The sequence below is a fragment of the Glandiceps talaboti genome, chromosome 4 (genome assembly GCF_964340395.1).
Source record: "Glandiceps talaboti chromosome 4, keGlaTala1.1, whole genome shotgun sequence".
Taxonomy (NCBI): Eukaryota; Metazoa; Hemichordata; class Enteropneusta; family Spengelidae; genus Glandiceps; species Glandiceps talaboti.
In genome coordinates, this window is record NC_135552.1 from 21,137,711 (window position 1) to 21,154,099 (window position 16,389).

The 16,389-nt window shown below is 37.1% G+C and overlaps 1 protein-coding gene across 1 annotated transcript in view; it reads left to right on the forward strand.

The window, feature by feature from the left end:
* LOC144434307 (MAM and LDL-receptor class A domain-containing protein 1-like) overlaps positions 1–16,389 on the forward strand; it is a 29,692-nt gene that overhangs the window by 6,631 nt on the left and 6,672 nt on the right. The window contains exons 6-23 of the mRNA XM_078122758.1: positions 510–659; positions 1,079–1,134; positions 2,388–2,558; positions 3,941–4,034; positions 4,558–4,734; positions 5,467–5,646; positions 6,399–6,652; positions 7,585–7,669; positions 8,381–8,503; positions 8,873–9,022; positions 9,537–9,634; positions 11,272–11,448; positions 12,767–13,019; positions 13,243–13,383; positions 13,713–14,057; positions 14,348–14,476; positions 14,842–15,000; positions 15,986–16,146. Coding sequence (XP_077978884.1) covers positions 510–659; positions 1,079–1,134; positions 2,388–2,558; positions 3,941–4,034; positions 4,558–4,734; positions 5,467–5,646; positions 6,399–6,652; positions 7,585–7,669; positions 8,381–8,503; positions 8,873–9,022; positions 9,537–9,634; positions 11,272–11,448; positions 12,767–13,019; positions 13,243–13,383; positions 13,713–14,057; positions 14,348–14,476; positions 14,842–15,000; positions 15,986–16,146 — 2,903 coding nt within the window. The remainder of the gene's footprint in view (positions 1–509; positions 660–1,078; positions 1,135–2,387; positions 2,559–3,940; positions 4,035–4,557; positions 4,735–5,466; positions 5,647–6,398; positions 6,653–7,584; positions 7,670–8,380; positions 8,504–8,872; positions 9,023–9,536; positions 9,635–11,271; positions 11,449–12,766; positions 13,020–13,242; positions 13,384–13,712; positions 14,058–14,347; positions 14,477–14,841; positions 15,001–15,985; positions 16,147–16,389) is intronic.

Sequence of the window (16,389 nt, forward strand, 5' to 3'; positions counted from 1 at the left end):
CTTTATCACAGTGCTTTAGTATCATGTCCAAATAGTGTTATTTTCTATTGTTGTCACCGGTGCATTCTATGATCACTCCCATTAGTACTCACTAATGACGATATTAATCAATATCGGTAAAAATAGTGTTCACTTTAAAAAGAAATGTAGGTGACCCCATCATAACAGATTCATAAAAAAGGCATTTATATAAGAAAAGAGATATTGACCGCCCATATGGGAAAGTATAACCAGGAAATCTTTAAAATGTTGAATTTTCAGCAAAGATATTGGATAAGGTAACAAACTATTGACGAATTGAAATGAAAAGAAAACATTCGTTTACATAATGTTCATTTTAAAGTTCCATAGGTGCAAATTCTATTTTTTAGCATTTCTTAAAAAACAGTGCGGCGATCGCATGATTTGTACGATTATAATAAGTGTAAATTCCCATTACGTTTAATTTTACACATCGACCTTCCGTTATACTTGAACTAAGATTACGTGTATTAAATCACTATTTGTAGATTCCTACACAATATGCAATTTTGAGAACGGCACCTGCGGATGGACCCAACCCTCAGACACAGATCAATTTGATTGGACATGGGCATCTGGCGACACTCCACAAGAACGTACGGGTCCTCCTCACGACCACACATACGCCAACTCTTCAGGTAGCTTTGGAATTCGTCAACATATTATGAAATCGTCTTGATATTAACAAAGTTTAACATATTAAAGAGACCAATGAATCAGTTGCAATGCATCTTAGTTAACACGAGAGATAGAGACAGAGACAGACAGACAGACAGACAGACAGACAGACAGACAGACAGACAGAGTGAGTGAGTGAGTGAGTGAGTGAGTGAGTGAGTGAGTGAGTGAGTGAGTGAGTGAGTGAGTGAGTGAGTGAGTGAGTGAGTGAGTGAGTGAGTGAGTGAGTGAGTGAGTGACAGAGAGAGAGGTGTCATTTCGTTTAAATTCAGTACACCGTTTCTTGTTTCTTGCTTTAGTTTGATTTTTAAAATGGCCATTATTTTGTCAATAGAAAAGTGTTTACATGTATATTAACGCTCGACCTTTGTTCTTGTAGGCCACTACATGTATATAGATGGGGCAGCCAGTGGGTATGGACGAACAGCTCAGTTGGTCAGTCCGATATATAGGAGTACGACTTCTGATACATGCACGGTAGGAAAGAAACCTTTAAGATAAATTATATGATAAAAGTTACAACCAAGATTGGGATTGTATGAAAATTGTAGGCTACGCAACGTCATTATAATTGAACCAAAAGTATTTTTTCCCTTTGAGTATACCGCTTAGTGGAACCGCCATTGAAAATAGTTTTCCCATGTATCAATAATTACGAGACGAGTAAGTTACAGGGTATCACTCTCATGCGTTCACTACTAAGTCACACACTCGCCACAAGGTTGTTGTGTTTGGTAAACACATCAGAAGTGGAGATTTGATATCATCATTTGTTTTGATTGAAGTATAATGTTATCACCTATAGTCATACAATGTTGAAAGGACAGTCTCAAAAAACGGAGTGTCATCTAGTACCACCCCGGTGTCAGTAGCCTGCCCTCACTGGAACGGCTACTGCCACCGCGGTGGCACTAGCCGTTCCAGTGAGGAACGGCTAGTGCCACCACCCGAGATATTTCCCAATAAGTGTGCGCCCTGGCACTTAAACCAAGCGGCGTTTTCATACGGAAAAAACTATAGGTTGTTTCAATTATAATGATATTGTGTAGACTAAATTTTCCATACAACCCTGATCTTGGTTGTATTAAAGTGAAGTTTATACGTTGATGTCGACAGTTCTTGATTGACGACATTTAACCTGGGACACTGTGTCTTTTTTGCTATAATAGAAACAACTGTAAAACATGTCATATAACAAACAGAAACACAGTTTCAACATGTAGCTAGTCTGGGACTACTGTGTCTTGCTGTAATATAGAAAACAAATGTAAAACACTGCACATAACAGAGAGAAACACACTTAGCTACATATTTTGACAAGGTAATTGTTACAGAAACTGCTATAAATTACTCCGGTCTAATTAAAGACAGTTTTTTGAACTGTCGTTTACCCAATTGTCAATATTTTACCTAAATTCTTTGGTTCATTGTTTAGCCATGATGTAATCGTCGAGGTTCGATATTCTAAGATTTATAAATCACACTAGGATTTCTTGTGAGTCACCACAATGTAAGAGATAGGGGAACACCAAAGTTTGGTGCGTCACTAGAAATTGTGTGCGTCAGTTTGTGAAATAGTATGCGCGTCAGACTGGCTTAGAGGGCACACTGTGTCTTATAATAGTAATATATATCGTTATCGGAAACATATATCATATTTACATTTGCTCATCTATAATGTGTTACAGGTTCGTGTGTTTCATCATATGTATGGTGAACATATAGGTAAACTGACAATTTATACTCGAATCTACAATAACTCCAATCAAGGCCAGACAGTGTTGTGGCAGTATAACGATCAGAAAGGCATATATTGGGACATAGCAGTGGCTGTTGTCAATATTGGTAGCGACTTCCAGGTAACTATATTTTCTTTTGTAATTTTGTAGTCTTCTGTTCAAAGATGACTACCTTTGTTCACATTTTTTTTAAATGTCTGTCTTCATAAATGTCCCTACCCCTTATTTACTCTTGTATACATTTACAATACAGCTACAAACTAATTGTTCAAGGGACTGTCTTCTTTCAACCAAAGCGCATATCACTGACTACACTATGGTAGGAGATACCATACTTACCTGTACGACCTCAGGTAAACACTGAATGGCTAGATCATCTATGAAAACGGTGCAGGCCCAAATAGGACTGTAATGTGTAATTTGTTATGCATAAAGATTGGGAACTGTTTATATCACCCATGAACGTGATCTATAAATGTACTTATTTAATACTAGATATCAAAGAGGTCACGTACATAGTTTCCAAGGTTAGGGATAGGGGTAGAGTATTTTTTTTAAAGTTAGATTAAATTTTGTTTTTTTTATCCACTAAGTCACTTTCTAATTGGCAAACATGAAACCTTGGGATGTATATGATCATCAGCAGTTTTTCCTCTTCAATTGAATCATATCAATATCCTTTAGCATATCAAAGGTAGGGCTACATCATGTAACAATATCATGATATAGGGAGCGTCCGTTATTACAAGAGTGTGGCGGGAAAGGGAAATCAAGTTTGGTATGTTATATGTAATGTGACCCTTCTCCGATTCCGATTACTAAAAAGTGACCCATCCTTGATTTCCTTTCTCTAAAACAGGACCATTTTCCCCTGTGAATGTTTCAAAAACATGGATTATAGTGCTCTCCAACGTCTCAGATAAACTAGTCCCAAATCAATGGTTAACAATTAAAAAAAACTATCCCATCGCTACCTCTATATTGATCCATCTCCACCCCACCACCCTCATCTCCAAAATCTTACCACACTTTTCCCCATTCACTCCTGTGAACCCCCCCCCCCTCTCTTCTCACACCATAACTAACAATAAAATCACTGCATAGTTGTAAACGGCGATTTGATTAATATGTTCTGGTATCATGGTACATTGGTGGCAGTGGTGGGATGTGGCAACAATGAGACATGTCACTGTTGGCAGCGGTGGGATGTAACAATCACAAAATAATGCAAAGTTACACACATGTAATATAGTGAGTTAAGGTAAAACGTGACCCTCGAGCCCTAAATCATTTTCTGAACTATGGTCATTCCCGAGAATAGATTTGTAGAATATGACTCCCCCACCCCACCCCATTCCGTTTGTTCTTCCCCTTGTACAATGTAATTACTGAAGGCTCTCTTCGATTAGCAAAAATGAAAAAAAATGCGATTTGTACTAACCCTATTCACTCAAGTATATATCCGACAGATATAATGGCATATTCTGATATTTACTTTGTAGATCGTTATAGCAGGAATGCATGGTGACAGTTACTATGGTAACTTAGCTATTGATGACATAAGCCTCACACCAGGCTGTGAACTGAGCACACTATGTAAGTTTGTCTAAAATCATGAACTAAAAGTGTCTAAACTTTTCAATTCGTTGAATACTGCTCTCATCACGTCTCTAAATCTGTTCCTTCATATCAGAGTTAATATGTTCAGTCTACATGATCATCGGCACACTTGAATACATTTTACTTTCTGCACACCCATCGACCATTGTACACTTTCCCATTTATCCATTGGTAGACACCGGTAAAAAGTATACCTTATGTTGTGTAGATTAGGCAAAGTTTAAAAATAGAAATGTTAGGGGACTTAAAATAGGGTCGGTAGGGTTATTGAAACCACACTATATTTTCCATGAAACCTTTTTTTTACTTATTAATACCAGCTCTATTTAGTGTATGTTTGTAAACAAAGCAGGTAAACCAGATATCCATATGGCTATGCAATACCACAACAGCGACTCTGTGTCTAGGTAGTATATTCAAGAGTACGTATATTTTCTTGACATTGTGACATATATCATTTCCAGCTTATTGTGGAATTGTCGGTCTGTTTCTTCTGTAGCTGTCTTACCAGAAGCGCCTCCAACGACACCACCGCCGATACTTCCTTCGCCTACTTCACATCCATCCTGTGCAATGTCAGAATTTTTCTGCACAGCCGATAGTAGATGTATACCAGCCAAGTTAGTTTGTAATTTCATTAATGACTGTTCTGATGGCGAAGAAGAAGTCAAATGTGGTGAGTAATTAACAAGAATTTACTTTTAAAAGTGTATAGTTTATTTTCTTGCCCTCGTACCTTGTAGTCTTCACTTCCAAAATTGGTCATCCAGGAACTTTATAACTGGAAGGTTCTGACGAGAATGGTGTTGCGCGTTTAATTTAGATGGACCTTGTGGGGTGTGCATGTCTCACAAGATTGGATTTCAACAATACTTTGTGGTAAGCCGTTCCATAATGTCGTGGCTTCAGGAAAGAAGGATTGAATGAAGGGGTTGATGTGTAGTGGTACATTTCAAGTTGTCTGTTGTCGGTTCTTCTACTTCGCGTGATTTTGGGCATGACGAGTTAATGCCTGTTCTGTCGTTAAGGATTTTTTGTAAGACTGTGCACCGTTGAGCTTACATTTTCTTCTAACATCTATTCTAGTTTATGTAGCATGTCTGTAACATTTGATTTTTAGTGTGTAATCCCTAAGTACAAATCTTGCTGCTCTACGTTGAACTTTTTGGATCATGGAGGATCTCAATATTCTTTTGTGTTCATGGGTTCCAAGCTGTTGGTGCATATTCAAAGCGTGGTTGGACTATATGTACAGGTTTTCTTTGACAAACAACAAGTGTGTTGAGTTTAATTTGTTTATGCCTAACATCGCATCAGATCGATGGTGACTTGCTGGTGTTTGTTTGTTTGTTTGTTTGTTTGTTTGTTTGTTTGTTTGTTTGACTAAGCACTTATGATTCTGTTACAGTCAAATCTTCCTGCAACTTTGAAAATGGTGATTGTGGATGGACTGGTATTTATTACAGTCCATCAAGGAGGCATTTCCGTGCAGCTATGCCACCATTCGTATGGGACAAAAAACAAGGCAAAACGAAGACACAATCAGAGTATAGGCCAGCTATAGATCATACTACAAACTCTGGTGATGGTAAGGGAGTGTACACAAATCTTTCAAAACATCCAGAAGGGAGGATCTTCGGGCAGGGTATCAATGTTTTCAAACAAAAATAGGAGAAGGGCATCCAAAACGTTCATGTTTCATTAGAGGGGCCGTATGTACGTATTTATGGGTCGTTTGCATTTATTCGTGATTTTTGATAACTGAACAATATCTTGATACTGTAGTGCACTCTCGAAAGGTCAAATGATTTGTTAAAGGCCCTTAACATAATCGGATGAATAGTGGACATGTCCTATAAAGCTTATTGACATAGCTTTTACTAGTTTTGGGTCATTTGCACAATACATTGTTTTCGGAAATAATGCAATATCTTATGAATGCAAGGTTTAAATTTCATATCATTTTGAACATACATGTATATTGGTGTTTAAAAAAGCGCACATGGGATCCTATATTGAAAGATTATGGAGTGGCTGTTAAAGGGATTGAAGCTTAAACAATCAATAAATTCATTAAGGATGTATTTTGAAGCCTAAGAGAAATACTTGTTTGCATCTTTATGCTGGGCGCCTTTCGCTAGACCGAGAGATGATGAAATCGGAGATTGGAGAAATAGCGAATGGCAGCTTTGAATTATGCATTCGGACAGTGTGTTTTGGAACAACGATCAAAAGGCTGATTTTAACTCGTAAAAATATACATTCACTTTACATCTGGTTCTGTGGATTAATATGCTAATATTCTTCATATTTCTATCTCCTGTTCTACTTGTCATATAGGACACTATCTATTTGCTGACAACTCGCCAGGTGTGTACAAAGACACGGCTCAGATAAGAACTCCTGTAATTGGTGAAACGGGTCCAAATTGTCACCTCGAGTTCTGGTACCACATGACTGGTATGAACGCCGGTACTCTTGAAGTCATGTTGGCATATGATAATGTGACTATGACTCGGTTATCAATCAGTGGATCACAGATAGATGAATGGGTGCGTGGTTATGTATACATTGGACTTGGACAGGGATACCAGGTAAAAGCAGCTAGAGAATATCCCTAGAACCGAAGCACGGGTTTACTCCTGTGAGAAATATGAATGGTTTCCTATAGACAAATCATTCGATTACCTAATTTTGCATCATTATATGATGTTGGCATCTCACCGCTGCCACCACTGTCACATATTCCACAGCTGTCAGGTCCCACTAATGCCACCACTGTACTGTAAGGATGATATTCCCACTCTGCCACATTATCACCAACATTTTATATTTACCACAGTGTCTAGAACTGCTGGTAATCAGAACTTCGTTTTTATACGTAGTAAAAGATTAAAACTGGCTTTATAGGTGACCGAATGTCTTCTCCTTATCACACTATCAAACAGACATGTATATATTGATACAAAATAACATTGGGTTTCTCCGATGGAAGTTCACGCTGTGTTCTTACATCACTAATACGTGTGTGAAAGTTTGTTATATTACCATGTACAATATGACTAACTTTCACAGACATTAAACAAACTTATAAAGGAATCACGTAAATCTACATCGAGTCTGAGCATGGAGGTAGTCCTTCCTACCGCCATGATCGGAGGCATCCGCTGTTGTCTTAATATATCAATGTACATGTATGTCAGTTTAATAGTGTGATACGGAGATGACTTTTCGGCACCTTCAAAGCTAGTTTTAATTGTCCACCACTGATAAAATGACGTTCTGATCAGTATTTCTAGACGACTGTTGCAAAGGTTGTAAAATCATGGACATTGATATAACATCGAAACGTACTTGTGTTGAAATAGTAGTAACACAATCTATAGCATATCAAGTGCATTTCCAAGACTTCACTATTTATGATTTGGAGTAATATTTTTAGGTCTGCTTGAATTGTTCCTGTTAATAGAACAATACTAGAATTACTGAAAGTGTATCACTAATATATGCTGCCTCTATACACCAGGTCATCTTCCAAGCTATTCGTGGCACCTCTTATCACGGTGATGAGTGTATAGATGATATTACCTTCAGAGACTGTGAAGTACCCGGTAAGAAGAACATTACTAAAGGTTTCCAATATCACGACTACCGATACCACAGATTTGAATGCGTTATCATATAGTAAATGGTTGTGGTGTATTGTTCTCAAAGCCGACATTCAGTTCATAGTATGGTAATCTTTATGGCCCGGATGTGGGTTTTGCGGACCAAGGTTGTGACGGCGGAAGGACCCGACTTTATGGGGGCCTGTAAGCAGTACCACCGAAGTCCGTAAAAGTGTTATCATATATCCCATACTATTTGTGTATGCTTTACCATGCTTGCTATGCCATGCTGTTAAGCAATACAGATTGATTGATTGATGATTGATTGATTGATTGATTGATTGATTGATTGATTGATTGATTGATTGATTGATTGATTGATTGATTGATTGATTGATTGATTTGGTTGTAATGGCACGGAAATATCATTTGAATCAAATAATCACATATTTGGCACTGAAATATTATTCGATTCGAAGAAACGTCAAAATAGTGAAGAAATTAACAAAGGCAAATCACTGAGTTAACGGATATCGATGAGCGCGCCACTTGCCATATATGGGCAAAGTGTGCCGGGCCGTAATACGGAAAATTATTGCCCGGGTTCGATGCGCGTGCTCTCTTTTTAAGTGCATTGGAATCGATGCTGGTATATGATATTTAGGTCTACTCTTTTACCAACATTTTTTTTTCAATTTATATAATTTCTTTTAGTTATCACGGGAGAGTCATGTTCAACAACAGAATTCCATTGTGCTAATCAGTATTGCATCGATAAAAGTAGGCAATGTAACTTTGTGGATGACTGCATGGATATGTCCGATGAAGATCATTGTGGTATGAACTTTTAGAACATCTTCACAAAATTGACTTACAAGATTTAAAACTAGTACTGTTACTGCAATATGCACAAAATTGAATATTTAATCAAGAAAATTATTTTACGTATATACTTGTAACATTAGCCTATTTCGTAGTAGTGTTCATTAATATCTAAATGTACCCAAATAGAATTGTTAATTTTCTATACGGTTGTAAAAAAAGTTATATCTAATCTAAGCTAATCTAATCTAATCTAATCTATATGATTATTTATAGACATTCACATCTTCAGTAAATTGTATTTTTTATCCTAAGGCTTACAGGTATCCTGATATATTACTTTGTAAGACATGATCATTTACAGCACGTGTTCTATTTTAACAGCTAACCTGGCAGGCAGGTGTGATTTTGAGGTTGATATGTGTGGATGGAAGAATGAGAAAAGTGACAACTTTGATTGGACTTTATATTCTGGTAAAACCAACAAAAGAGGAACCGGCCCTTTGACTGATCACACAACCAGGAGTGAGCAAGGTAATGTCGTTAGTTACACTCTTTGTCATAAAAGCTTAGCATTTGGGTGTTTGAGACACACACAAAACATCCTTGAGTGTAAAATAGGTTATGTCTGAATCAAAGTAATTATCTCTCCAATGTTATATTATCGGTAACATGAATACCCATACATTCTAATAGCGTATTTGGACAACATGAATGCATAGAGTGAGTTCATTGATATTTGCTTGTTAACACATTAACTTGTTTAATTATATTATTTACTTTCTGATTAAATTCTTACAATTGTTGTATCAATACTCTTTTAAATTCGGTGTCAAAACATATGCCAATATCTGAATATGATATAAAACTATACCAATGTTATTGCCATTTCAACCTGTGTAGCAGATATGTATACCGAATGCCAAATTTGTGGATTTGAAATGTTGGCAACGATTGTCACTAACTACTAATTTGCAGGTACTAAATATTGTTATTTAAATACTTTTTATTGTCATGTAAATACCTTTTTTTCATTTTGTAAATGCAGGAAGCTATCTGGTAATAGTGACTAGTTACAACCAAGCACCAGGTTTCCGAGCTAGAGTTTCCAGTCCTACAATCAAAGGAAGTAGCACCAACTGTAAAGTAAGTCTCTCTTATAATGGTCATTCACACAGTTACAGAGATAACCATCATCTCTACAGTAAGTCACTTCTGTAGTAGTCAGTCACACAGTCAAAGAGACAACCACCATCTGTACAGTAAGTCATTATTATAGTGGTCATTCACACAGTTACAGAGACAACCATCATCTCTACAGTAAGTCACTATTATAGTGGTCAGTCACACAGTTACAGAGACAACCACCATCTGTACAGTAAGTCACTATTATAGTGGTCAGTCACACAGTTACAGAGACAACCATCATCTCTACAGTAAGTCACTATTATAGTGGTCAGTCACACAGTTACAGAGACAACCACCATCTCTACAGTAAGTCACTATTATAGTGGTCAGTCACACAGTTACAGAGACAACCACCATTTGTACATTAAATCACTCTTGTAGTGGTCAGTCACACAGTTACAGAGACACCCACCATCTCTACAGTAAGTCACTCCTGTAGTGGTCATTCACTCAGTTACAAAGACAACCATTCTCTCTACAGTAAGTCAATCCTATAGTGGTCAGTCACACAGTCAAAGAGACAACCACCATGTGTACAATAAGTCGCTATTATAGTTGTCATTCAAACAGTTACAGTGACAACCCCCATCTGTACAGTAGGTCACTCCTATAGTGGTCAGTCACACAGTTACAGAGACAACAACCATCTGTACATTAAGTCACTCCTATAGTAGTCAGTCACACAGTTACAGAGACAGCAACCATCTGTACAGTACGTCACTCTTGCAGTGTTCAGTCACATAGTTGAAGAGAAAACCACCATTTGTACAGTAAGTCACTCTTATAGCGGTCAGTCACACAGTTACAGAGACAACCACCATCTGTACATTAAATCACTCTTGTAGTGGTCAGTCACACAGTTACAGAGACACCCACCATCTGTACAGTAAGTCACTTACAGTGGTCAGTCAGATAGTTAGAGACAACCACCATCTGTAAAGTACGTCACTCTTACAGTGGTCAGTAACACAGTTGAAGAGATAACCCCAATATGTACAGAAAGTCACTCCTATAGTGGTAAGTCACTCAGTTTAAGAGACAAAAACCAACTGCACTGTAAGTCACTCCTATAGTGGTCAGTCTCACGTTTACAGAGACAACCACCATCTCTACAGAAAGTCACTCTTATAGTGGTCATTCACGCAATTACAGAGACAACCATCCTCTCTACAGTAAGTCAATCCTATAGTGGTCAGTTACAGAGACAACCACCATCTCTACATTAAGTCACTCCTATAGTGGTCAGTCACACAGTTAAAGAGAAAACCACCGTCTGTACAGTAATTCTCTTCTGATGCTATCCTTTCTTATCACAATCAAGAAATGTATTGATAGACAACATTATATTCTCGTGGAGGTGAATGTATACTAACTTGTGGAAATACTAAAAACCTAAAGATATTCTATGGAGAGAAAAAAAGACATACATGGCAATAGCAACTTTTTAATTTCAGGATTGTACTTTTCATTTCATATACATAACACCATACTTTCCAACATTACACAGACATAAATATTAACGTAAACGTCGGCTTGTAAAACAACTTGTCAATTCAAAAGAAGACAAATCTCTTTTGCTTTTGTTAATATTTTAGTTTACCATGTGGTACCATATGGTTGGACGCGACGTTGGGTCTTTAAATATACTACTAAGGACATCGTACCTTACCAACACAAGCGGTGTACAGTTGGTAAAAAATATCACTGGCAGTCAAGGAGACTATTGGTCTCCGCTGGAGTATGTCGTCGATAACGAAGGAAAAGATTTCAAGGTAATACACAGTGGATATATACAAATGAAATATGTATGGTATCTGTGTGGCGACCAAGCTCGGATATCCATGCACAAAGTAACATTTCTACATTTGAGTGACAGTTTCATTTAATGCACATGTGGCATGAAAACTGACGACCAGTCTGTTTACCAATATTTCGTTAATCATTTTTACATATAATCTTAATCTTAGCGTTAAATCTTAATTTCTTATAAAAGCGCATTACATTAAAATAATCATAACGCGCTGTACAACTGGCAGGAATAGAAAGATAAAGAAATACTGTACAGACTTTCAGACAGAAATTGTTAAAATGTAAACATCAGGGGGAAAAAACCGCTAGTAAAAAGGTACTCATACACAAAGGTAAAATATACAAAGTGCAAAATAATAAATATACCTATTAAAATGGTAAGTTTTAAAACCACACTTTTAAAACTGTCGAATGATGGAGAAGCTTGAAGCTGTGATGGCAAGGCATTCCACATCATGACGAGGGGCTCAGATTGAAAATGCTCGATTGAATTTCGAAAAAGAAATCGGTAGAGTTTTAGGATGACATAGTGTGATAATGATATGTGATCTGAAATATTGGTTGAGATAACCGAAAAATAAAAAAAGTTAAGTCAGGGATTTTTATGAAGTGACTAATATCCATGGCGATGCGTTTGGTCTAATTTCCCATAGACCACAATGGGATTTTCGAAATTCAACAGTGTGGGTAATTATTGCCTATTCAATGTGTTACAAATTATGACTAACAATTTTGAAATTTTGCAAACATTTTCCATGAATGCTTTACAAACTTTGTAGTGTTTTAGAATTTTGATTCGGCTCTCTATTTTTGAATTGTCTTACGGAGCCCTGTATTATGTATTTAAGTATGTTTTTTTGCACCGACTTTTCTTCGTTGTTGTCAAAACAACCGTCATTTTTGACCGACATCCGTCTATAAAGCTGGTTTTTAATTACTCTTTTTTTATCTTTATAAAATATTGTAACAAGTACTAGAGTATTTCAACCTGGAGTATTGGCAAATACATTTATACGTATATGTACCAGTAAAGCAATATACATCAGATCGTAATATTGCCGTCTTATGGATATTCATTAGTTACCAACCAAATTGTGATCATTTGCTTTACGGTCGGCGCTTCGCGGAATAAGGAACATGCCTGTTCGTCCCGCAGTGCAGTGTCAATATTATTTTTTATATCAATTTTGTACAGGAAAGGCCATTTTTATTTAATGATAGGGTGTATATATTAGTGCTCTTAACAGCCAATTGTAATTGTTTACAAATTTATTTCGACAGATTCTCATAGAAGGGGAAGTAGGAAGTGGTCACTACGGAGACATCGCTGTTGATGACGTCACATTTACAGACAGTTGCATATTTGGGGGTCATTTACCAGGTGAAGACGATCCTGATGTACCGGAACCACTGCCTACATGTGAGAACGACCCGCTACAATATCAGTGTGCATCTGGAGATGATTGTTACCAACCTTGGCAGAGATGTAATTTCATTAACGATTGTCAAGATAAATCTGATGAAAATGACTGTGGTAAGATTAAATCAAAATATTACCGTCTTTCAAATGGAATCGAAGTAAACCCGTAGGTTTACTTACAATAAGTTGTCGGTTGGATGACAAAATGCTGCGGCATGTAAACTCATTACAATAATCACAGCAATCACTGAGTTGACACCATGTTAGACGAAGAAAGACTCATAGTGGAACGTCACTGATATGTGAAGAAATGATATTGGATTGTCTTTTCTTGCAGGTAATTCGTGTAACTTTGAAGACGGACAATGTGGTTGGCAGAATACTATTGGTGATAACATGAAATGGCGGTGGACGAGGGGTCCCTCTTGGTCAACGAGAACAGGACCAAGTGAAGACCACACCACTGGAAGTACTACAGGTAGTATTTGTAATATTCTTATAAGGCGTTTCTTGCAAACATTTGGGTTTTCTAGCTGAATAAAGTGTATTGCCAAGTTATGTTGTTATTTGCTTTTCACTTTTCAGTGTTGATTCTACATCTCCATCTCCATTCAAGTTCGAAATTGTGTTGTATTCACATTTTAATCTGACCTTCAACTGTCAAAAGTATTTGATTGATCGAAACTGATTATTCAGTTCTAAATAAGTGTATTGGGTTAACACTCTACATGTGTGACATTTAATATTCCGTATACACCCTATGATTTAAAACTGACAAAGTTAATATTCTTTTCGTGGTGTTCACAGGACACTTTATGCTGATCAGAACGGATGTAACAGGTATACATCCGGGATACAAATCCCATCTAATGAGCCTAGGTTATCAAAAGAGCCATGAAAACTGTGAGTTGGTGTTCTGGTATTATATGTTCGGTCACAGTGTTGGCTCACTCTCAGTCCATCTCAAATATGATAACTATCAATCAAAACGGTTATGGATCAGAAATGGAGCTCAAGGCGAATCATGGCAAAACGCAACTCTAAGCATCGGGAAATGGGAACAGTTCTGGATAATTTTTGAAGGCACGCGTGGATCAAATCAATATGGTGATATTGCCATCGATGATGTACAGTTCAATAATTGTGGCGATGGTAAGTTGAGAGAAGTCCTCGATGAATGTTATAAGAAGATATTGACTATAGTACTTTCAATAACGAGTGTATGCATTAAACAGTAAAGTGTACTCACAAATTGTAGAACAAAAACTTTGCTGTATACTGTCTTTCTAGACATAGACAGTAGATTTACTGGCTTTTGACATCAATCTGGATTAATTATTAAATCTTGGTAATATTCATTATATTGTGCTTCTTTCCATTTCTGTGTTTTAGATTTTAATTTCTATGGATTGGTGCTTCATGTTTTTCTTTCATTAATGCAGTTGCTGGTGCAAGAACCTGTGACAATGCCACGGAATTTCAGTGTCTTGCTGATAAGAGATGTCTGTCTTTGGATAGGTATTGTGATTATAGACAGGACTGTGGGGATGGGTCAGACGAACAGCGGTGTGGTAAGTAAATTTATTTCATTATATCACACGTAAACCACACTTCCATGGCATGTAGTCAAATTATGATATTAAGAAATAAGTACTATCTTCTCAGCGAGCTAATCTAGATCTTCCCATAGTCCCTCCGTTGGTGGAGGTCTATGATCTTCCCATCGTCGTAAACCACAGCAGTGTCGCCGAAGAAATACATGTAACAGCTCTGATTTCCAAGAATGTTAGTTAGAAGACGAAATACGTAGATCTACAAATGTTGTTTTTACTTGTCTTTTCATGACTCCGTTTATAGTGTCGGGCATATAACTTGTTGCTACACTACATTCCCGATTTACCAAATAAACTTATTGTTGTGTGTTTCTGTCTTTCAGTTGTGAAATCATCTGATTGTCACTTTGATGACAAAGACATAGAATCGTGTCAATGGGAACAACTCGATGATGGCAATGTGGATTGGACTATTGGACAATCAACACCGAGTTCAGGAACAGGTCCTGACTTTGATCATACAACAGAAAGTGGAGGAAGCAGTAAGTACATGTGATGACTTAGTCTTCGGCCTTTATTTTGAAAGATGCAATCATAGTAGGGTCTATGGTGCAATCGATTCAGGCTATCGCCGTCACTAACGACCTTGGTCGCCTTCACAGTGAGCAAAATAGCCCAAGAGGTCAAGCAGCAAAACTAGTGATGACTTGCCTAGATATGTTTGAGGTTAAGTTCCCAGATCCTCTCAGAGAAAGTATTATAGTAGTATATCATAGTATCAGTTCCAGTGATAACACATGTTTCATAAGAGTCACATTCCGCCAAGTAACATCAAGGAAACCTTAGCAATAACTGTCCAATTAGTGTAAATAATACAATAAACTACAAAGAGTGTGTACAAACGGGCCAGATCTATACTGTAAACTTGAGCTCAGTCGTTCAAATTTCGCTCACTGTTTAAACCTTGTTGCGCATACTCACAATAGTTTATCATTTGCTGGCACTAGAAAGTAGAAAGAGGTTACTTAATATATCTATGTTTAGTTGATGTTTCTTTCTTATATGTGACTCTTATCAAGTATGTTTGGTCATTAAACGCAATAATAATCCTCGCTCTATCAACTTTATACTTTTTCAACAGGTAATCATATACCGTGGCATTGCATTATACGATTGTACATATGTGTATCATGATAATTTGTAACAGTCAAGTGTAAGACACACTCGTGTTAGTGAAACAGTATATGACATTGAGTAATTTCCTGAAAACCACTTCAAATACTTGTTGACAATTTAGGCAATCGTAGCGTCCGTCGGTCACGTGACTAACGAGGTAGGAAATCACAAAAAGGATAATTTGTAAGAACATGATGAATCTGAGGATTCCACAAACAATTATATTGCGTTACTCAAATAAGGTATGACATCTTCAGTTGCAGTTATTAGAACCTTAATTATTTTCGAGTTCAAATGGATATTTTTTACTTTCACTATTTTTTTCTAAATAATTTTGCTATGTTTACCTAGGTAACTTTGCCTATGTGGATAGTTCGGAACGAGTGGACGGTGACGTTGCACGCATTGCCACAATGAAGGATTCCCCGTTTCCTGCAACCACTGATTTGTGCACTGTTAGATTTTGGTATCACATGTATTCCTCAGAAGTTGCCGGGATGGGAACTTTGAGGGTAAGCATCAAACAAGCTTCTTTTAGGAGAAGCTTGCCCAAACTGTTAAACGCACTATCAAGATCAGTGAGCCGGATCACAAGGTTTCGTGTCGACAAAAAACGATGACACTCAAATATTACATACACAGAGAATCTCCCCTTATACCTCCATGCATTAACTGTGTAAGTGATGTATTTCTGTTATCTTAAGTTTATGGTGTCTATCTTAGCATGGATCCTTGTGATCAGGCTCACTAGATCT